This window comes from Berghia stephanieae, chromosome 11 (genome assembly GCF_034508935.2).
Source record: "Berghia stephanieae isolate SIO BIC M18660-M18661 chromosome 11, UCSD_Bste_1.3, whole genome shotgun sequence".
NCBI lineage: Eukaryota > Metazoa > Mollusca > Gastropoda > Nudibranchia > Aeolidiidae > Berghia > Berghia stephanieae.
In genome coordinates this window covers 4,269,171-4,289,959 of record NC_088370.1, presented here as the reverse complement: position 1 = coordinate 4,289,959, position 20,789 = coordinate 4,269,171, and the positions used below count along the sequence as shown (strand labels likewise).

At 35.1% G+C, this 20,789-nt stretch overlaps 1 protein-coding gene across 4 annotated transcripts in view; it reads left to right on the top strand.

Annotated features, from left to right (window-relative positions):
- LOC144956694 (intermembrane lipid transfer protein VPS13B-like) overlaps nucleotides 1–20,789 on the top strand; it is a 90,522-nt gene that overhangs the window by 20,621 nt on the left and 49,112 nt on the right. For all 4 annotated transcript variants that reach the window (XM_078887353.1, XM_078887350.1, XM_078887352.1 and 1 more), the window contains exons 20-34: nucleotides 252–472; nucleotides 2,097–2,331; nucleotides 2,837–3,057; nucleotides 4,023–4,227; nucleotides 4,705–4,887; nucleotides 5,429–5,543; nucleotides 6,824–7,996; nucleotides 9,652–9,773; nucleotides 10,471–10,582; nucleotides 11,652–11,772; nucleotides 12,137–12,823; nucleotides 13,844–14,061; nucleotides 15,130–15,229; nucleotides 17,832–18,021; nucleotides 19,949–20,089. In XM_078887353.1, coding sequence (XP_078743479.1) covers nucleotides 252–472; nucleotides 2,097–2,331; nucleotides 2,837–3,057; nucleotides 4,023–4,227; nucleotides 4,705–4,887; nucleotides 5,429–5,543; nucleotides 6,824–7,996; nucleotides 9,652–9,773; nucleotides 10,471–10,582; nucleotides 11,652–11,772; nucleotides 12,137–12,823; nucleotides 13,844–14,061; nucleotides 15,130–15,229; nucleotides 17,832–18,021; nucleotides 19,949–20,089 — 4,044 coding nt within the window. The remainder of the gene's footprint in view (nucleotides 1–251; nucleotides 473–2,096; nucleotides 2,332–2,836; nucleotides 3,058–4,022; nucleotides 4,228–4,704; nucleotides 4,888–5,428; nucleotides 5,544–6,823; nucleotides 7,997–9,651; nucleotides 9,774–10,470; nucleotides 10,583–11,651; nucleotides 11,773–12,136; nucleotides 12,824–13,843; nucleotides 14,062–15,129; nucleotides 15,230–17,831; nucleotides 18,022–19,948; nucleotides 20,090–20,789) is intronic.

Below are 20,789 nucleotides of genomic sequence, written 5' to 3'. Positions count from 1 at the left end.
TAACGAAGTGGCTTCGAAGGTTGTATTTTCTTAAAAGAACAATTCTATAATAAATACCAATATTATTTTCCATGTATTTTGACAATGAATAAGTGATGACTGGCTGCATAATTACATTTATGGACGACCCTTATTTCCTACGTGTAGGTTATTTTATGCATGATTTATTGCTTAATATATGACTTGTCCTCCGAGGAATTTGATTATATTTATGCATACTGTTGTAATTTATTTTTTTCTTTTTCACTCAGCATCTGTCCAATCCACTAGTTCTCATTCTCGAACCGGAGCAAGCCGACCTTTGACCCCTTCTGCAGCCAGGAGAGGTCGTAAAGACAGCAGGACGTTTCACACAGCACCAAGTCTTCAATTGAAAGAGAAAGAGAGAGAAAAGAAGAATGACCCGCAGGGCATAACTTTAGGAGAAACATTTGCTGCTTACTTCCCTTTGATTCGAGCGCTGCATCTGCAGGTATGGGCCAAAAAAAACAACAACAAAAAACATGGTGATTCTTTTTTTGGACAAGAATTATGTGTTTTAGGTGCCTTCAATTTGTTAAGTGGCCTATTCAAATTTGATTAAGGCTATGTTATGAGTCCAAGACCATACCTTAACATCACAGATACAAAATTTAACAAGCGAAACTCAGCAGTTCATTTTTTTTTTTTTTGTTTGTTTTTGTTTTGGAAGTCTCAGATCTGATTTTCTTTTCTTTGGCCTTTATGCTGTATGACATCCACTAAATGTGCTCAAAGTGCTTTACAAGGGTTCAACCCAACAGCGTCTCTTAACACGAGGGACAAGTCATGACCTCTATACAGTGCTTTAATAAATCTTCTTTACTACAGAGAAATGGCTGACTCTCCAGGTGCTCATCTTAGACCTGAGTATAATGAGAAAATGGGAGTAAAGAATATTTTTCCAAGATTTCAACTTTGGGCTGCCCTTAGTCAAATTCAAACATGAAACCCAATAAGTCATAAGCAGATTGTCGTACTGCTAGAACTACAATGTAGACATTTTGACATCATCTAAACGGGTCATTGTAATTGATCAGAAAGGTGCGATTTATATTTCATTATTAATATTATTATTATTATATTATTATTATTATTATTATTATTATCATTATTATTATTAGATTATTATTATTATTATTATTATTATTATTATTATTATTATTATTATTATATATTATTTATTATTATTATTATTATTATTATTATTATTATTATTATTATTATTATTATTATTATTATTGTTTTTTATTATTATTATTATTATTATTATTATTTTTTATTATTATTATTATTATTATTATTATTATTATTATTATTATTATTATTATCTTTTTTTTTCTAAAGAAAACAAAAACAAAACAAAAAGAAAAATACATTTTTGTAACTCAGGTTATCTTCACTCAAAATTCAATTTTTGGCATGCCATCCTTTCAATAATTATGGCTATGTGGTCTTGTGGTATGACTCTCGCATTTGGATCAGAAGGTCCAGGGGTTGAGACCTGCTCTGGAAAAGGCTCTTTACTCACATTCTTTGGTGTAATGAGTACCTGGCCGCTAACAGCATTGTCTCTGTTTGAAAAGATCTTAATATAGCTTCATAGGTGTCATGTCTTGTTCTACATATATAGTGTTGCTGTTTGCTGGGGACCCCTTGTAAAGCTCTTTGAGCATATTTAGTGGATATTGCACTATATAAAGGCTCTGGGGTTTTTTTAACCCTCTCCTTACCAGCCATTTTCAGAATTTTCCCCAAAACATCACACCCACCCAACACAAAAACAGACATTTCTTACTCAAACAGAAAAGCAACAAGCACATTATATACAAATATTGGTCGACAATATGAACTCTATTACAGAATGCCAAGTTTTTATAGCTATAGCAAAATGGAATTAAATCTGAATGTGAAAAGTGACGGTTGCATCATAACAAATGTGATGATTTTACAATAGGTGGCAAGGAGAGGGTTAATGTTTTTTTATCATACCAATATAAGGCAAGGTGTCACATTTGATTTTTTTTACCTATTTTCTTTTTAAAAAATGTTATTTCTTTTATGATACTATTTCAAAGGTTGATCTAAAATCAAGCGTGCTGTTCCTGCCCAAGGCCGGCATGCCGACGACAACCGAGTCTTGTGAGGACCTGGTGAAGACTGTCCAGCAAGCATTTGTCAAGGGATGGCTGTCCCCAACTCTGGTTCTGTGCCTTCCTTCTGTCGTGGTGGCTTCCGTCATGTCCAAACCCATACATGTCTTACAGGAACTGCCGACCACTACCACTGATGCGGCTACTGGTTCTCTCATTGGTCAGTCTTACTATTAGTTTGGACTAGTCATGTTGATTAACCCTCTCCTTTTTTTTTTTTTTTTTAAAGTCAAGAGAAAATGAACATATTACTTTGAAAAATTATGGGAAATTACAATAATAATAATAATGATAATAATGATAATAATGATGATAATAATGATTAATAATAATAATAATAATAATAATAATAATAATAATAATAATAATAATAATAATAATAATAATAATATAATAAATAATAATAATAATAATAATAATAATAATAATAATAATAATAATAATAATAATAATAATATAATGATAATAATAATAATAATAGTAATGATAATGATAATAATAATAATAATATTAATGATAATAATAATAATAATAATAATATTAATGATAATGATAATAATAATAATAATAATAATGATTATGATTATGATAATAATAATAGCAAGAAGAAGAAGAATAAATTGCTTTTATTGTCCTTCAAACCATCCTTTTTTTTTATTGTTTAGGTGACAGACTCCCATGGACCATCAGACTGTCTCAGACCTGCCTTTACTCTCTGGCACCAGGACTGTCGGGGCCATCTTTCCTGCTCCACCCAGTAGATGTTGTGTCAACGCTTGCCGTCAATAGCACGTACAGTCCACCTACGTCTGAACATATCAGTAGTTTGGCCTTGTGTATTCATGTGGATGTAGAGACAGTCAATATCGACTTGACCAGTGTTCAGGTAATACTCGTAGATACTGTAACAAAGGGACTGAACTTATTCACAACTTATGACTGTGTGCTAAAATACTTGATAACAACAAGAGATGAAGTGAGAAGGAAAGTGCCAGAAGACAATAGAGAATAAAAATTTCACAGCGGTGATGGGGGTTTGAACCCGCAACCTTATTGGTATGACAACTATTAAAATCCTTGACCGTATCAAGAGAAATTTATTTGGCATGTAAACCAATGTATAAACATAATCATATGTAATCTAAGGTAGATAAAACAAGATATTTTTGTTTATTAAGATGCATGAAATCTTGATATTTAAAACAGCACTTAAAACTGATATACTATATCAAGTTTTATTAGTTACCAATTAATGAACTTTAAACTGACATGCAATAACTTAATTCTTTTGTTAAAATTTTAACATCAAAGATGATTTAACTCCATTATTTACACTTCTTCAATTTTAAAATAAGCAAGGCTAGAAATAATGAATTTTGGGTTAAAACAGACTTTAAAATAAAATTAGGATCAGTGTAAAAATTTAAAGATTTATTGTTTGCTGCCTCTGACAGATCTGAAATAGAAAAACAAAACAAAAAATAATCAGGAAAATTTATATAGCACAATTTCACTAAATATGCTTAAAACACTTAACAAGGTGTCCCAGGTAACAGCTTATACAGCTTGTAGAACAGGACATGACTCCTGTTGGGTAATATTATAATATATTTTTTCACAAAGATAACGCTGTCAACAGCCAGGTACTCATTTTACTCCTGAATACAGTGAGAGAATATGAGTAAAGTGCCTTTTTCCAAGGACTTGACTAAGCACTGCTCAGATCGGGGCTCGAACCTTGGACCTTACAGTGTCGTACCACAAGACCACATAGCCACGCATCTAATATATGAATGAGTTAATATTTTAACCTTCCCTTAACAGTTTTATTTTATTTTTATTTTTTTCCAGCTCCACTTACTCTCTGTAACATCCAGCCAATTGTCCAGCATTGCAAATGACGTCACCAGCCTTTCTAAATATTGCCTCAAGATGTTTGCTACTGTCCCATCAAGCAGTTCGGCTACTTCCTCTCCCCGTGACAACCCCAGTGTCAGAAAATCAGTGTCCTCTTCCACTCATAGAGTCAGGACGTCTTCGCAGAGTGTTCATTCTGGTATGTGATGTGTAAAGAGATCCTATTGAAGCATTCTCCTAGCAGGAACATAGTTGATCTATCGTGCAGATAATTGATGTCAGCAGAAGTTTGCCCATTTTTGCCCGTGTTAGTGATGAGAATTGATAATCTAGTCCAAGAAAGAAAAAAAATTGCCTAGTGTGGGATTTAAACCCTGGTCTCCCTCATTGCAATGTAGTGAATTGTTTCTTTTTAAATATCTATTTGGTTTGCGACCCTAAATTTCCAAATGCGGCACTCTTTGTTTGCAAAAAGGACAATTCAGTGAAATATTGTATTGGCAAAAAACAATGGCTCATTTGGCATATTGGAAAAACATGAAAGTATTAAATGATAATATTTTATTGTCTTTCCCCAATTTTCTACTTTTAAAAGTAGACTTAATACTTATTTTAGAGGTTAGGGTCTTCTAAATGTTTCTTTCTTTTATTTTAAAAAAAAAATTGTTGTTTTCAGGTGACGTAACAGAACAAGTCATAACCGATTTCTCAGAGGACATATCACATGATGCCAGTCCTCTGCATGAGAGCATTGTAAACAATGAGGATGAAACAGGCACAAAACTATCGCTATGGTTACAGCTGATGCTTCCAAAGGTGAACTCAACCATCTACCACACTTGTCCACAAATGCAAAGAGGTAAGAATAGAGTCTAAACTACTTTGCTTTTTTTTTTTCTCGTTTGATTCATAGAAGTTAAAATCCTATAATGTAGAGTGCTGCAAAAATAAGGTGATCGCCGATTGTCATGGTGGCAAATTGCTGTCGACACACTGGGTTTTTTTTATCTTATGACTCCAAGTTTCGATGATTTTGCCCAATATAATCATCAACATACCAATAATTTATTTTTATTTTTTAATTATTTTTTTTTTTTTGGGGGGGGGGGGGGGGGGGGGGGTAGTGTTTAATAAATGTATAAAAATAATTGATGTCATCAAAGCGCCACCTTTTTAATGAATCATTCTTTACAGTCTCAATCATTTACTTGGAGAAGGAAAGGGAATTCTAGACAAAAATTGACCAAATATTTATCTATCAAGAAAGAGAGTTTATAGAGTTTACCTATGAGATTTGCACCTCAATGTAACTATATATATATATATTTTTTTTTTTAAATTTCATTTTTCTCATCACAATTTAATTTGTCATTCGAGTTATACTTCCCTTACTCAAACAGAGAGTGGAATTCATTTGACCTTGGACAACCTTGACCTCTGCCTTGATTCCCAAAGTGTGTACAGCAAAGTCAAATTGAATCTAAGTTCATTCCGAGTTCAGGAGAGTAGTAAAGGGTAAGATGAAATGAAGTGTGTCATGAATCAGTAAAGTGACAAAGAATTTTTTTCTCTTGTTTAAACGCCTATCGTACAGTTTGCAACAAAAAATGAGAATCACTAATGTTTATTTTTTTCAACTCGTACTTCAGAGCCATAAGGCCCATGGAGATGGAGTTTATCATGATTTCTATGGTGTTAAACGGGCAATAGCAATTGATTGCTACCATTCAGACAGGATGATAGTCAATCACAAAGTACTTTCTGCCAGATCTAACAGACCCAGCTACCCATTTGCTGCTGAGGGGGACAAGGGAGTTTTTTTTTAAAATCTCAACTGCACCCGGTATTGATCTCGGTCCCTTTGCGTGTAAAGAGAGTGCTCTACCAACTGAGCTATTGGGACTCCCATTTTAAAGAGATTTTATTCAAAACCTATTGATGTTTTTTTAAAAGATTTTGCTTTCGATTTAATGGTGTAATTGATACGGGACTAAATGTGATATAATTTTTTTTATTTCAAGAGGATGGTATTTCCGTGCAGACAGCTTGCAATGCCTTCAGAATAATGTAGAAAAAATTGGTCTTGTATTTTTTATGACTCATGGTGTCAGCAGAAAGTTGACAGAGAGCAAAACATTTTGAAAACGTAAATTGTACAAGAGAAATGAAATTGTAGTATTTCGTAATATAGTGTCTGTAGCCCAGTGATATGGTGTCTTGTCTCATAACAAAAGTTGAAAGCCAAGCAAAATTGGGTCTGGTTAGTGACTACAGGTGGTGACACTGATTGCAAAATCCTAATGTTGTCATTGAGCAATATGATGAAAATGATGGTGCTTTAAGCTTTAAAAAAAAATTAACAATAGGAAATGAATTTCAATCTATTAAACGAAGACAGATAATGTGTGGACGTTTCAGGCTTCCCCTTTATCAATAAAACACGATGAATGAAACACTAATGCTTGAATGAAAGATGTGAGAATGGCATAGAAAGATGTGAGAATGGCATAGTTAAGGTAATTCACCATGCTTAAAAGTTCCTTGCGTTTTTATGATACCACCAGGCCATCAGTCTCATAAAAAAATGGTGGATAAAATTCAGAAATAATACCAAATTTAAGCGTGAAACTTTTTTCTTTTTTTCTTAAATTTTCAAAGATGGTGGTTCCTGGAATTCCTTGCAATTTTTTTTTATGATACCACCAGGCCATCAGTCTCATAAAAAAAATGGTGGATAGAACTCAGAAATAATACCAAATTTATGCGTGAAACTTTTTTTTTTCTTAAATTTCCAGAGAGGATGGTTCCTGGAATTGGTCTGACCTTGACAGTGTGGTGGTGACCTGCACCAATCAACTTCCCCGAAATATGCGAGTCATCTCCAATAAGCTTTGGGTCTCGGACATGGCCAGCACCCCTATGTTATTCAGCAGTCACCAATCCCATGATGCAATGGGGCGGGACAAGAAACATGGAGTACTATCCATCACAATGACACGTGCTCTCTGCAAGAATGTGAAAAAGAGGTTGAAGAAAGCCAATGTAGAACTACCAAGTGTCTCAGAAGGTGTTTGTCAAGAAGGAGATATCGGAGGAGTTTCTGCAGAATTTGGAACCAGTGGATCCGTGCCTCCATCACAATGTGACCCAGGGTTTTTCTATTCTCACAATTATCTGTCTGAAATTTGTCTCAAAACAGGACCAGTGGACGTCGTCGTGAAGTCTGAGGTCGTGAATGTTTTGACAAGCTTTGTGTCAGCTGTCGGCCACAAAGAAAGAACCAGATCACCTAAGTCAAATTTAAGCTTCCCAAAGGAGAGGGTGATGTTCGATGCCTTAGACAAACAAATTCCAAATCTTTCATCTCATTCATCTTCTTCAACCAAGTCTTTCAGTGTTCAAAACCTTCCACTTATTTATGCAGATGTTGGGATGGTGCGCGTTTTTGTTCCTTTGAGCAATGGTCAACGCATACATCATTCTCAACAGTGGCAATCTTTCTGTGATAAACAATCACCGTCATCACCATTACCACCACCGTTTACCACATCGTCTTCTTTACCACCTCATTCTACATCAATACACGAAACCTCATCACCGTCATTACCTTTTACTATGCCAGAAAACCAAAGCCTATCCCAGCATGCAATAAAACCAAACAGCAAAACCTTAGGACTTGCATCATCTGAGAATCAAACTCACAGCAATCTTACAATGCGAACGGACCAGGTTGCCTCGTTTTCATCAAAGTTTGATGCAACAACAACAACAGCAACCTCACATTCCAAAGTGTCTTTCTCGCAGAGTTTTCCAAGTAAATCAGGAGTTGTAGGTGACAACGCTTCCACATCAACAAACCACCAGTTTGATTGTAACAATAAGATATCAACCACCTTAGACCACACCATGGTAGTTGTACAGATGAATGGTGTGAACGTAGCACCTCAGGCTGACAACCCACTGACAAGGTGACTTTTTCATTGTTTTCAAAAAAAAGATTTACTTTCTTTTTAAAAAATGTTTCTTTTTTTTCTTTTCCTTTTTTTTTTTAAACTTAAAAAGTCTATTTGTTAAAACTATTAATTCCATCCCTCTGAGAGAAATTTTACTTCAACTGGGTCACAAAAAGAACAATTCCTCTTGAACTAAGGCGAAGTGATTTACTTGAAGAAGCATATTGTGACAAATTTTAGGTTAACGCACAGGCCATTCAGATGTGCATGTTGATTATTTTGTCTTTGATAATTTGTCAATTTGACAATTTGTTAATTGTCCCCACCATTTTTCCTCATCTCATATTTGTAGCTTTTTTACCTTGTTTTATTTTTCTCCACTTTTTGATTTTGTTTGGGGTTCTTTTTGTTGAAGATCTCATGATGGGCAGGAGGTCACCCTGTGTCTTCTATCCCCTTATATCTGTTTTCCGAGTTGCTTTCTGTCTTTGTCTTGGATTGGGATTACCTACTTAGTTTTGTCATAACTCTGGCCAGAGTCCTTGACTGTGAGGGAAGCAATCATAGTTATAATTTAGGGAGATTATATTTTTTTCCTTGTAAATAGTCACTCTGTTATGTAGCTACATTTTTTGTTGTTGTAAATATATATGTCGTTTGTAAACATTTGAGTGTATTCCTCTTAGTGGGGACCTGTGTTTGTGTCTGGATGAGACTTTTAGGTCATCTCAAACTGAGTAAATACACTGATAGTATGCTTACTTGTCTTACTTTGTCTCAAGTGCTTTCAATTGCAAAATCTAGATTTATTTTGTTCCTTTTTACTGGTGCTGTGATGACCTAAATGTGTCGCAAGCGCCATAAAAACCCTTAAAAACAAAATAAAGGTTTTGTTGAAGAATTTTGATTGAAGAAAAAAAATCTTAAATAAAATTGTTTTGCTTTTTTTTTTGATGTTTTAAATGCAGGTTTCCAATCATTTTAATCTGTGTCATCAAGATTGAGAATTTTGTCTACAAAACAAGAAATAAGTCACATTTATTCTAAAAATAGAATTTACTGTTACTTTCTTTGACAACAATATATTGCCCTAGTCAATCTCTTGATTTATCACAACAAATATTTAACAGTTTTATTTGAACTACAAAATCGTTTTATTAAGAAATCTAAAAGAAAATAATTGAAGAGCTTCAAAACGGAACCAAATACTAAACACGGAACTTTCAGGCTCAACATCTTTCTTCAGTCAATTACAATAATATTGTATGAGTTGTTTTTGTAATGGGCTGAATATGGTCTTGAGTCCCAAATGTATAATGTTTAATAAATAAAATAATTTAAAAAATAAAATTCCCTTTATTCATCCCATAGGGGAAATTTTTCTATAGGGTCTATTCCAAGGGAAGACTAGAATAACCCAGGCGTCAGCCGCAGTGTAGTGCCACAAATTGAGCTAGGGCGAGGTGACTTGCTTAAGGTCACACAGCGCAGTGGCGAGTGATCGAACTCGGTACTTTTCGGGTACAAAGCAAAGACCGTACTGCTGAGCTACGCTGCCCCCTAAGTATGTTGTTGTTAATTTTGAAGTTGTTATATTCATTTTTCTACATCACATTTTACAGCAGTTTAATGTTCACTTCTCTCAATCTGTGATTTTTGTTTGACAACAGGACTCCCCTAGAGACGGCTGTGTTTCACCAAGCCTTACAATCAGGCCATGCTCACCAGCCAGGATCATCGGTAGAAGACAGGCAGTACCAGGTGGAGATCAAAGGACTTGCCATCTCTACTGGTACGAAAAAAAAAAAAAAAATAAATAAATAAAGTCGAGGAATAAAAAGCAAACAATGAATGAGAACTGAAATAAACAAAGATAAACGAATAAGTAAATAGATAAATAAATATATTAATAAAGGTAAAGATATTCCTTTTCTTTGGAAAGTGCTTTGAGCACATCTAGTGGATATCACTCTATCTAAAAGCTCGTTTTATTGTTTATTTTTGATTTTTTAAAACATTATTCCTTGTTTAATTTAGGAGTTGGAAGTATTATGATTTGGCCACTGCTTCAGTTACTTTTTACAATATTAGCGTTCTACTCAAAGGGTAACAAGTGATCAAGTAATTTTACGTAATTTACAGATAAATCTTATAAATTATTTTAATTTTTTGTATCACGGGGTGGGGAGAAAATTGCTTTAGCATTGATGAAGTGAACTTTATTAATATTAATAAGAATATTAAAAGAACTAGTAAATTCACGTCACAACTCATTTCTTTTGAAGACATATATTATGAATCCTGTTGTAGAAAAATGTTTTAATATCTTAGAGGACAACACCTATCCTCTTCAGGGTCAAATGATTAACTCTGAAAGTAGTCGTTTGTTGTCTGTACATTATTGCTCTCAGGTTTTTTTTGTTTGTTTTTGTTTTGTTTTTGTTTTGTTTTTCTGACAGTTGTTGATTCATTAATTTGTATCACTGCAGGTTGTTGGGGCAGAGTTATTCAGGAAGCAAGACATTCAGCAACCCAACAGTCCTCCTCAGGGACAAGAGTTCAAATCCCTGCATTGGAGTGGAATACGTTCCTCATGGACAGGTACAGAAATGTTCTAATCCCTATGCCAAGTCTATTGATACCATTTACTTTTTTGTTCACATTTGAAATGGTTACTCTTGACCCAGGCATGAATGAGTATACCTGGTTATGAGCAGTCACCTCACCTCACCTCACCTCATTCTCCTGACTGAGGTGGTCGTAGAGGAGACATGGGCGTCGATTTCACAGTAAGAGCCCACCATCCAGATCTGTCTGCGGCTATGTGGCCTTGTGGTATGACACTCGCTTTCAGATCGGAAGGTCCTGGGTTCGAGCCTCACTCGGCACATAGTTGAGTCCTTGGAGAAGGCTCTTAACTCACATTCTCTCACCATACTCAGGTGTATAATAAGTACCTGGCCTTTAAAAGCGTAGTCACTGTCCGAAAAAAATGTAATATCGCCTAACAGGTGTCATGTCCTGTCCTAAATGTTAAATGCTGCTGTTGACCAGGGATTCCTTGTAAAGCACTTTGAGCATGTTTAGTGGATATTGCCCTATATAAAAGCTCAATATTTTTAAAGATCTGACTCCAGCTTTCCTCATTAGTATTGGGTTGTCCAGTATAGCACTTTAACATTCATAGGTCATTCATTATGCCAAGATGGACAGCCCAAGCAGTGACCCGTGTATGTAAAAAGTGCTAGTGCTAAAAAGGACGCTTAATATATGGTTTGTACTATATGAAATGGAAATTGGGTATTCATTTGGTATGCGGAGGATATAAATGAAGTATTGTGAATTAATTATGGTGAATCTGTTGAAATACATGATACAAATACTGTTATTAATCCTTCTGTTTTACGTCCATGTAATTTAAGCGTTCAAACCATCTAAGTTGATTTCTTACCATTTTACGATCTAAATTCAAGACTTTCATATCATTTTTTATTCCCCAATTTTGCTTCCTTCTTAATCACTACTTTTAGCCCCTTATCTCAGCTAAAAGGTTTATATTTGCCAGGTATATAAACAAATAAATAAACAGAAGTGCTTTGCAATCCAGTAAAGAAATTTGTTTTGTTTTTTTGTCTGTTTTTGTTTTTCATTTTCTGTTTTTCTCCTCTAGCTCTGGCAATGAAAGGAAAGAGATTTTGTTGGCCCCACTTGCCTCTGCCTTTGATGTGACTCTTGTGGTGGCTCCGCCCATACACTGTACACCTAGAAATCTTGACCAGTTGAATAATCGGGTGAGCACAAGTTTTACTGTATTTATTTTGTTTCGTTTGTTTTGTTGGTTTTTTTCCTAAACCAGTCAATGTTGCATATTTGTGATGTGTAAAAAGTCTACATGTTCAGAGTTGCATTGTGATTAAAGAATGCTGTTAGTTTGATGTGGGATATATTAGGATATCTCTCTCTCTCTCTCTCTCTCTCTCTCTCTCTCTCTCTCTCTCTCTCTCTCTCTCTCTCTCTCTCTCTCTCTATCTATCTATCTATCTATCTATCTATCTTTCTCTTTCTCTTTATTTCAATGCATATTGATATTTAACTGATTTAGTGATTACTTTTCTATAATTAAATTTGATTCACAACGTTAACTATATATTTCAGACCCATCTCATCTGTAGCACAACAGCTGAGCTCAATGTGACCTCTGACCTTGACCTATACCTCAGCAATGGACAATTTGAACTCCTATCACTCATCACCTCTCAGTTCAGCCACAGTTCAGATCCGATGAGATCCTCATCCTCTTCACCATCATCATCCCCGTCTTTGACAAAGCATCAGCTCCATCACGACACTATAAAATCTCCAGAGAGTAAAAGTCAAGAAGGGACAAACATGGGTGATGGTAATTTAAAAAAAGAGTTTGGATACGATAAAGGAGGAAACAAAATATCTGATTTTCACCAGTACCATCCGTATCATTATCAGCATCACATTCTTCCTGGGGGAGATAGCGGTGTGGAAAGTGATGTGTCAACCATGACCATCGGGGAGCAACAAGGCAATCGGGAAAGCAGTCACCAACAAACTCAACATCACCATCATCATCATCATCATCATACATCGGGAAAATCGGCAACCAATCCTGATATCAAGAGGAAGAAAGAGTTAACAGTCAAGGAAGCTGTTAGTCGCAAGACGGATGTAGGTGATTCACAGAATGTTCATCGTATTGGAAATGTGGTGGATGGAAAGAACAAGAAGAATAAAGAGGATGTTTCTTCTTCTCTAATTTTTGACCTTTTGATGACAGCCGGGAGAATTTCTGTCACTGTCTATACTCATAAGGTAATTTTGATTAGATTTACTAAGAAAAATGTAAAGGCATGCGATAGACTAGTGTCCTATCTAAAGGGTAGCAAGCAATTGTGCAGCTGTGTGGCCTTGTGGTATAACACTCGCTTTCGAATCGGAAGGTCCTGGGTTCTAGCCTCGCTGTGCATATAGTTGAGTCTTTGGAAAAGACCTGGCCGCCAACAGCGTTGTCTCTGTCGGGGAAAAAAATAGTAATATCGCCTAACAGGCATTATGTCTCGTTCCAATTGTTACATGTTGCTGTTGGTCAGGAACACTTTGTAAAGCACTTTTAGCACATTTGTGGATATTGTGCTATATAAAAGCTCTATTTTTTTTTTTTTTTTTTTTTATGATAACCATGAAATGAAATGAGTAGAGAAGTGTCAAAAGACAATAGAAAATAATAACTTTTTTCCAGGTGGACACTCTATATTCAGCACCATCCACCCCTCTTTTTTAGAACATCCATTCAAAATAAAGATAATTCAAAACAGTCTTTAGGGAGAATTTGAAGGCTTTAAAACATTTGAATAGTTTTAATTCCTAAGAGATAATGTTGACAGGAAACTACAATGAACAGAGTAAAATAAATTCAGTATGCAAAGCTGCCATTTATACAAATTGAATTTGTATAAGGAGATTTTTTAAAGCAATGATTTGATTCTTTATTTAACCAAAGTTTGGATGTAAATTTGTAAAAATATTATTAGAATCAAAGCATTTTATAGTGAAAATACAGAGAAATGAGGATAAAAATCTTTTAATTTGATTTTGGAACAGAAATGTTTTTAGTTCAGATTTTTGTTTTCTGCAGGCATTTTTTGTTCATTTTTTAAATTTCTTTATTTGCCCAAATCATACAAAAGAGAAACACTATAAAATACTAATTGGACAAAAGAAAAAAAGAATGTATGGTCGTTGGAAATCACACAATACAAATTAAAGATAAAATTGTTTTTTTCTTCTCCTCTTACCGTTTTAATTTTTTTTTTTTTTAAATGTCATCCCCAGATTCTAGAGAAAAATGTAGTTCAAGAACTTCCATCATTCCAAGAGAGACGGTCCAGCCAGCGAGTACGACATCAGTCGTCCCATTCCGCTGCCACCCCAACTGGTCTCATCACCAGAACCACTCCTGTCACGACCAGCACAACAATGACATCTCCTGCAACCATGACACCTTCCAAAGATAACTTGGAACAGAGACTGAAATCCATTCCATTGAATAGGTAAGCACACCTTGTAACTCACTCAACCCTAACACCGACTCTATCCATAGCTTACCCGGGTTACTTTAACCCCATGTCTATTTATTACATTTTTCTGAGACAAATTATAGGTGTAGTATCAAAGCTAATGTTTTTAGTTTTTACATGTTAATAGTAGTTGAATAAAATTATCTATGTACATGCTCATTTTTCATACATTTTTTCCAATTTCGAAAAAATGCAAAAATTTCTAGGATTGAGTGAGTTAAAGTGACAAATCAGGGAACAGCTTTATGAAAGATAAAGATCTGAAAACGTGTGTAAAAGAAACGGTACCAGGTAAAATACAAGCCTCGAGTCAGGATGATTTTTGAGATGTTTTTTTTTTTCTTTTCTTTTTTTTTTTTTCTACATTATTTGAAAAAAAAAATTGTTTTCCAATGTCTCCTTTGCAAAATACTTTGAGCACATTTATTAGATCTTGTGCTATATAAATGTTCAAGCTCATGCTTACATTGGTCATTTTTTAAGATCAGCTTTGATTGTTTTTTGTTTAAATTTGTAATTCATGAAACAAATCCTTAGATCTCAATCTTAATATCCAGAATGAAACGTGCATCAAACTTTGCTTTGAGATATCGTGCAACTCCATAAATTGAGCAAAAGTGGCTCTTTGTTGTTGCTCATTGGAAAAAAGAGATGCAGACAAAAGGACTTGAACACAGTTCCCCTGCCTGCGTGCATTATCCACTCAGCCATATGAATCTCAAAACTCTTTAGAAATGTGTAACCTACTTTTTCTTTCCTTTTAATTTTAACTTAGAGAGGGGGGGGGGGGGGGGTGAAGTGGGTGAGTGGTTAAGGCATTGCACTATGACCCAGAAGGTCTTCCTTGGGCAAGATTATTAACCCCCAATTTGCTCACTTGGACAACATGGGTGATTCCTGTTGACATCAGACATCTTGTTTGATGAATTATCTATATTCCTATGTGGAATGCCTTGGTAACAATATCTTATGATGTCGTGGCGGAAGGATATATTTTAAAAATTTTAACCTAATTTTTTTTTCCTTCTAACTTTGACTTAGATATGGCAGTACAAGCAGTTTTGTTTCTGGAGAGGCTTCAGAAGAAGAGGAGGATTCAGACTACAATGATGAACCATTCACAGAATTTAATTTCATGAAGGTACCATTTCGATTTTTTGATTTTTTTTTGGTGATCTGTATGCTTAGAATGAGTGAATAGGAAAGGTTATGTAGAATTTGAGTTTCAATTTAATTATTATGAAAGACACCTGTAAGAAAAAGTGGACTTTACCTTATGAAGCATACACAGGAAATGTTAAAGATGTAAAAATTGAAATTTTAAGAAATTAATAAATAAATGGATAAATAAACAAATAAATAATGATAATAGTAAACTAACGAAATGAAGACAAATTTTGGATGTCTCTCATTCTTGAGATTAAAAAGAAAGAAAGAAAAAAAAAATTTAAGTGGTCTATCCCATAAGTCTTCAATGTTTCATATGTTCAGTCTCTCATTTTTTAAACAGTTCTAAGCCAAATAAGCTATTGTTTCATGTTAACCCTTTCAATGCTATAGAAGGAATGATCGTCAATGAAAAATGGTCTATTATAGTATAAAATGGCATCCAGATAATGTACGGAAAACCTTTTAATTATAATGCAATATACCCCATTTGTCCTTAAACAAAATGCTTCTATCTCGGTATATCATAAAATCTTTACCATCCTTGAAGGGACACATTTAAGCCTAAATGTCATTTTAAAAAATCCAATGATATCACTGGTTTGGCTATGATCCACTCACAAATGTTTGGAACGGAAATTTATTTGTTTGACAAAGCGGGTTTGTTTGGGTTTCTTTTTTTCTTTTCTTTTATGTTTCTTTTTTTTTTTTTTTTTTTGGATGACGGTTAGGGGTGGGGGGCTGCAAGATGATACTGATTTATCCCTTTCAAAACACATTGATTGAAAAATTATATGTGTTTACATATATCTACAAACCATCGTAACTATGTATTTTTTATTAATATTTTTATGACATACAAATGTATTTTTTTCTTCTTTATTTTGTTCAGTAAATGATTAAATCTGACATGTACTTATTTGCAGGTCTGATAACCCAAATTATTTGGTCTTATTTTTGTAATTAACCCAAATTATTTGGTCTTATTTTTGTAATGGAAATAACTCTCAAACCGATGCAAAATATAGTCCATTACAACAATGTTAAATCAGGCCCATAATTACATTCGGTTATCAGACCTGCTAAAATGAGGACCTCGGTTTAATCCATAGCCTATTATGTTTTTATTGTAGTCTCATTGTATATAAATTGTCTTTAAAGCAGATAATGCATTTTTGGTACCTCATTGATTATTTATTTGTGTTAAGAAATTGAAATGAAGTTGTTTAAATAATAATGATGATGATGAATTACAATTCATCATCATCATCATCATTATTAAAATAACTTCATAACAAAATAAAGAAAAAAAAAATCATTTGTATGTCTTTAAAATATTTAGAGAATATACATAGTTACGATGGTTTGTAAATATATATGAACAGATAATTTTTCGATCAATGTGTTTTCAATGGGATAAATCATTATCATCTCACACCCCCACCCCAACCATCGTCCAAAAAAAAAAAAAAAAAGAGACATAAAAAAAAAGGGCTTTACAAACACAGTTGGCCTTTTAGGCATAACATTCAAGACAACATTCAACATACGCCACGTTCACAATTTCACTCAAACAAAACCCCCCCAGTCAACATTGGGTGAGAACTACATGTGTTAAAGAATATACAATTATTTTTTTTTTTCAATCAGTTAAGACACAAACTATTTAAAAAGGTGAGTTTTGAGCATTTTCTTATAATTTATCAATATTGTTTGCTCAGCAAAATGACGGGGAAGAGATTTCCAAATGAACGGTCCGACATTTTGAGAAAAACTAACACCAATAGAGCTTTAAGTTTTGTTCTTTGTGGTCTTGTGGTATGACTCTCGCTTTTGGATCGGAAGGTCCTGGGTCCAAGCCTCACTCAGCGCATAGTTGAGTCCTTGGAAAAGGCTCTTTACTCATATTCTCTCACCGTACTCAGGTGTAAAATGAGTACCTGGCGGTTAACAGCGTTGTCTCTGTCCGAAAAAATATCGCCTAACAGGCGTCATGTCAGTCCTACATGTTACGTGTTGCTGTTGGCTAGGGACCCCTTGTATAGCACTTTGAGCACGTTTAGTGGATATTGCGCTATATAAAATATCAAGTTTTTAAAAAAAATTTTCAAGCACAAGTTCTTTGAATCTGTAATTTTTTACTTTATAAAGATTTAAGCTATCAAGTTGGGGTATGTTGTCTCTTGAATGTAGTCAGAGCTCATGAATTTAGTCCATTAAGATGTAAAAACTCAACCTCGTCATCATTTGATCCAAATCGAAAGTAATATATTATTTTTTCTTTAACCCTCTCTCTCCTTACCAACTATAGGAAAATCGTCACATTCGTTACGATACAATCAACATTTTTCTTATTCAAATTTCTTGGGTACATCATAAAATTTAAAGAAAATGAACAGTAAGTTGTAGAGCATGTTTTGCTAAAGAAATTTTGTATCGCAAGAACTTACTGCTATTGTGTTTGAGTGATAAAAAATCTAATTTTGTGTTAGTTTGTGAAGTTTTGGGGAAAATCCTGAAAATGGCTGGTAAGAAGAGAGTTAATATTGTTTCAATTGTTGTGATTTGATTTTCAGCAAGCATCAGTGGAAAACACCCAGAATCTTCAGAAGACCCTGGAGTCGGGAAGTGCGTGCATGTTGCCTTTTGTCTACATCTACATGACTCAGCCCCATTGTATCGTGGCCAGTGGAAAACACAACAAGTTTGAAATGGCCTGTTACGACCTGTTAGTCAAAGGGGCATCTGACAGTCACCTGGCACCTGGTAAGGTTGTAACGAATGATTGAAGCCTAGATGGGGTTCCTGATCTCCCATCGTGGGCAGGATGTTACTTGCTGTCTTCTTTCCCCTTATTTTTACAATACCCCTCTTAATTCAGGTACGAATGAGTACCTGGCTATAGGCAGCAATGATGTGCTGCTAGAGTGCTAGTCAAAATTGCTCATAACTGGAACACCTGAACAGTATTAATATGTCTTATCTGCCGACACCATGCACACAAATCTTGATTGTTTTCATTCACATTAAATAGCTGCAACATTTTAAGATTGAATCTGATTTGATGGTGACCAATTGTCTCAAAGAGGTATTATGTCAAGTAAATCTTACTTTTAAAATTCAATTGTGAGCTTTACTTATCAAATTTGGCTTGAAATAAATGCCGACATTAAAGAGCAGAGCTGCCTAATTGAAATTTCAGAAATTTGTAGTTTCCAAAGTAAAAAAGAAAGGTCACCATAAAAACAGCTTTTTTTTCATTGATTCATTAATCCCATGATCGCCAGGGGATACACGGGATGCAGATCTATCCACCACTTTCTGCCATTCGACCCTTCATCTTCGTTCCTGTCCATTGCTTGATATTGTCCATCCAAACTTTCCTTAGATTCCTCTTCTTTTTATTCTTTCCATCACCATTCTGCACAAACCTTCATGCTTTATATTGTGGCCAAACCATTAGTTTCCTTTTTCTAACTGTGGTGATGAGGGGTTCCTGTCATCCTGCACGATCTTGTACGTCTTTATTGGTTCTGTGTTCTGCACACTTTCAGCCGTTAGGTCTATGTCATCAGCAAAACACAAATTACACAGTTTCCGTCCACCAATTAATATAGAGGTTTGATGATTTTTGAGAGCTTCGCTCATAATTTTCTCTAGGAACACGTTGAAGAGCATTGGGGAGAGTATGCAGCCTTGTCTGATGCCCACATTTGTCCGGAAGAACTCACCAAGCTCATTGTTGAGAACTGCTTGATGCTGTACTATAGAGTGCTTCGATTATTTGGATTAGACCCTCTTCAAAACCATAAAAGCGTAGTGTATCCCACAAACCGTCATGCCATACCCTGTCAAATGCTTTCTGGTAGTCTATGAAATTGTGATATAGTTCTTTTAGGTGTTGAGGGAATTTTTCTGTCAGAATTCTGTTATTGAAGACGTTGTACATTGCTCCTTCCAGCTCGAAAACCCACTTGCTCTGCCAGGATACCTTTGGTTTTTTGTTTAATTCTGATTAATATAATTAGCAGAAGTATTTTACTTGGGTGGCTAATAAGACGTATGGTCCAATAGTTACTGCACTTTTTCAGATCTCCTTTTTTTTACAAATAGCTTTGCAAATTATAATTTGCCCTAAGCATGATCAAAAACTTCTAAGTCCTAGTATAGGTTATCTGGAATGACACATTCCTTTTTCAGTTAGATTTAGAGTCAAAGACACATTTGCAGCTCGACAGTTGGAGCCAAACAATTGTAATTCTAGGAATTTTTCCTAATACTAGGCAGATCTGAATGAGATTGAGTCTTATTTATGAAACTTTTAAGAACTTGAATTTCCTAGTGTGATCATTTTGACTTTTAAGTCTACTTAATTGTGCAGCTATGTGGTCTTGTGGTGTGACACGCTCCCACTGTTATCAGGTGTAAAACGAGTATCTGGCCGTTATTAGCATTATCTCTGTCCGAAAAAATTGTAATATCTCCTAACAGGCGTCATGTCACGTCCTACATGTTAAGTGTTGCTGTTGGCCGGGGACCCCTTGTAAATCACTTTGAGCATGTTTAGTGGCTATTGCGCTATATAAAAGCTCAATTTAAGTCGATTTTCTTCGTGTAGTTCAATCGAGCTTAAAACCAGACTGGTGTGATGGGCCACATTTGTGATATTTGTTTTATTTTTATTATATTTCAGTGGAAGAATATCACATGATCCCAGACTGCGCCGATTACAACGTCCACTGGCTGGAGACAAGAGCAGGCATGCCCCATCCCTACACTGGCATACCGCCATCTTTGTTTACAGTCAGGATGGACCAGGAGCATGGGAAACCCAGTGAGTTCAAATTCGATATAGATATGGACATCATAGGGATAAGAGATTGAATTTCAAGAGGGCTGAGGGTCAATTCTCAGTCGTATTTTTTTAAGAATTTGATTCCTTCATTTTTCTTTCTTTTCTTTTTTTTTCCAGTTTATACCCATAAATATTTTGTAGAGTTAGATAGGACACTTGTCTGGTCTGTCTCAAAGTACTTTTTTCAACAAACCAAACAGACCCAGCTGCCCAATCACTTAAGGGTCAGAAAGTGCGGCTGTGTGGTCTAGCAGTATGACACTCACTTTCGGATTGGAAGGCCCTGGGTTCGAGCCTCGCTCGGCGCATAGTTGAGTCCTTGACCCACATTCTCTCACCGTACTCAAGTGTAAAATGATTACCTGGCCGTTGACAGCATTGTCTCTGTCCGAAAAAATTGTAATATCGCCTAACAGGCGTTATGTCCCGTCTTACATGTTGCATGTTGCTGTTGGCCAGGGACTCCTTGTAAAGCGCTTTGAGCATGTTTAGTGGATATTGCGCTATATAAAAAGCTCAATCTTTCTCAACTTTTAGTGTGCTCTACCAATTGAGTGATCAGGACTAAATTGTAGAGTCGAGCGGAAGTCTCGATGATACCTCAAGTCATCGGCCACCAACACTCAAAACTTCCCGATATCGATGACCAAGGAAAAGTCGGGAATTCCCGAGAAAAAGC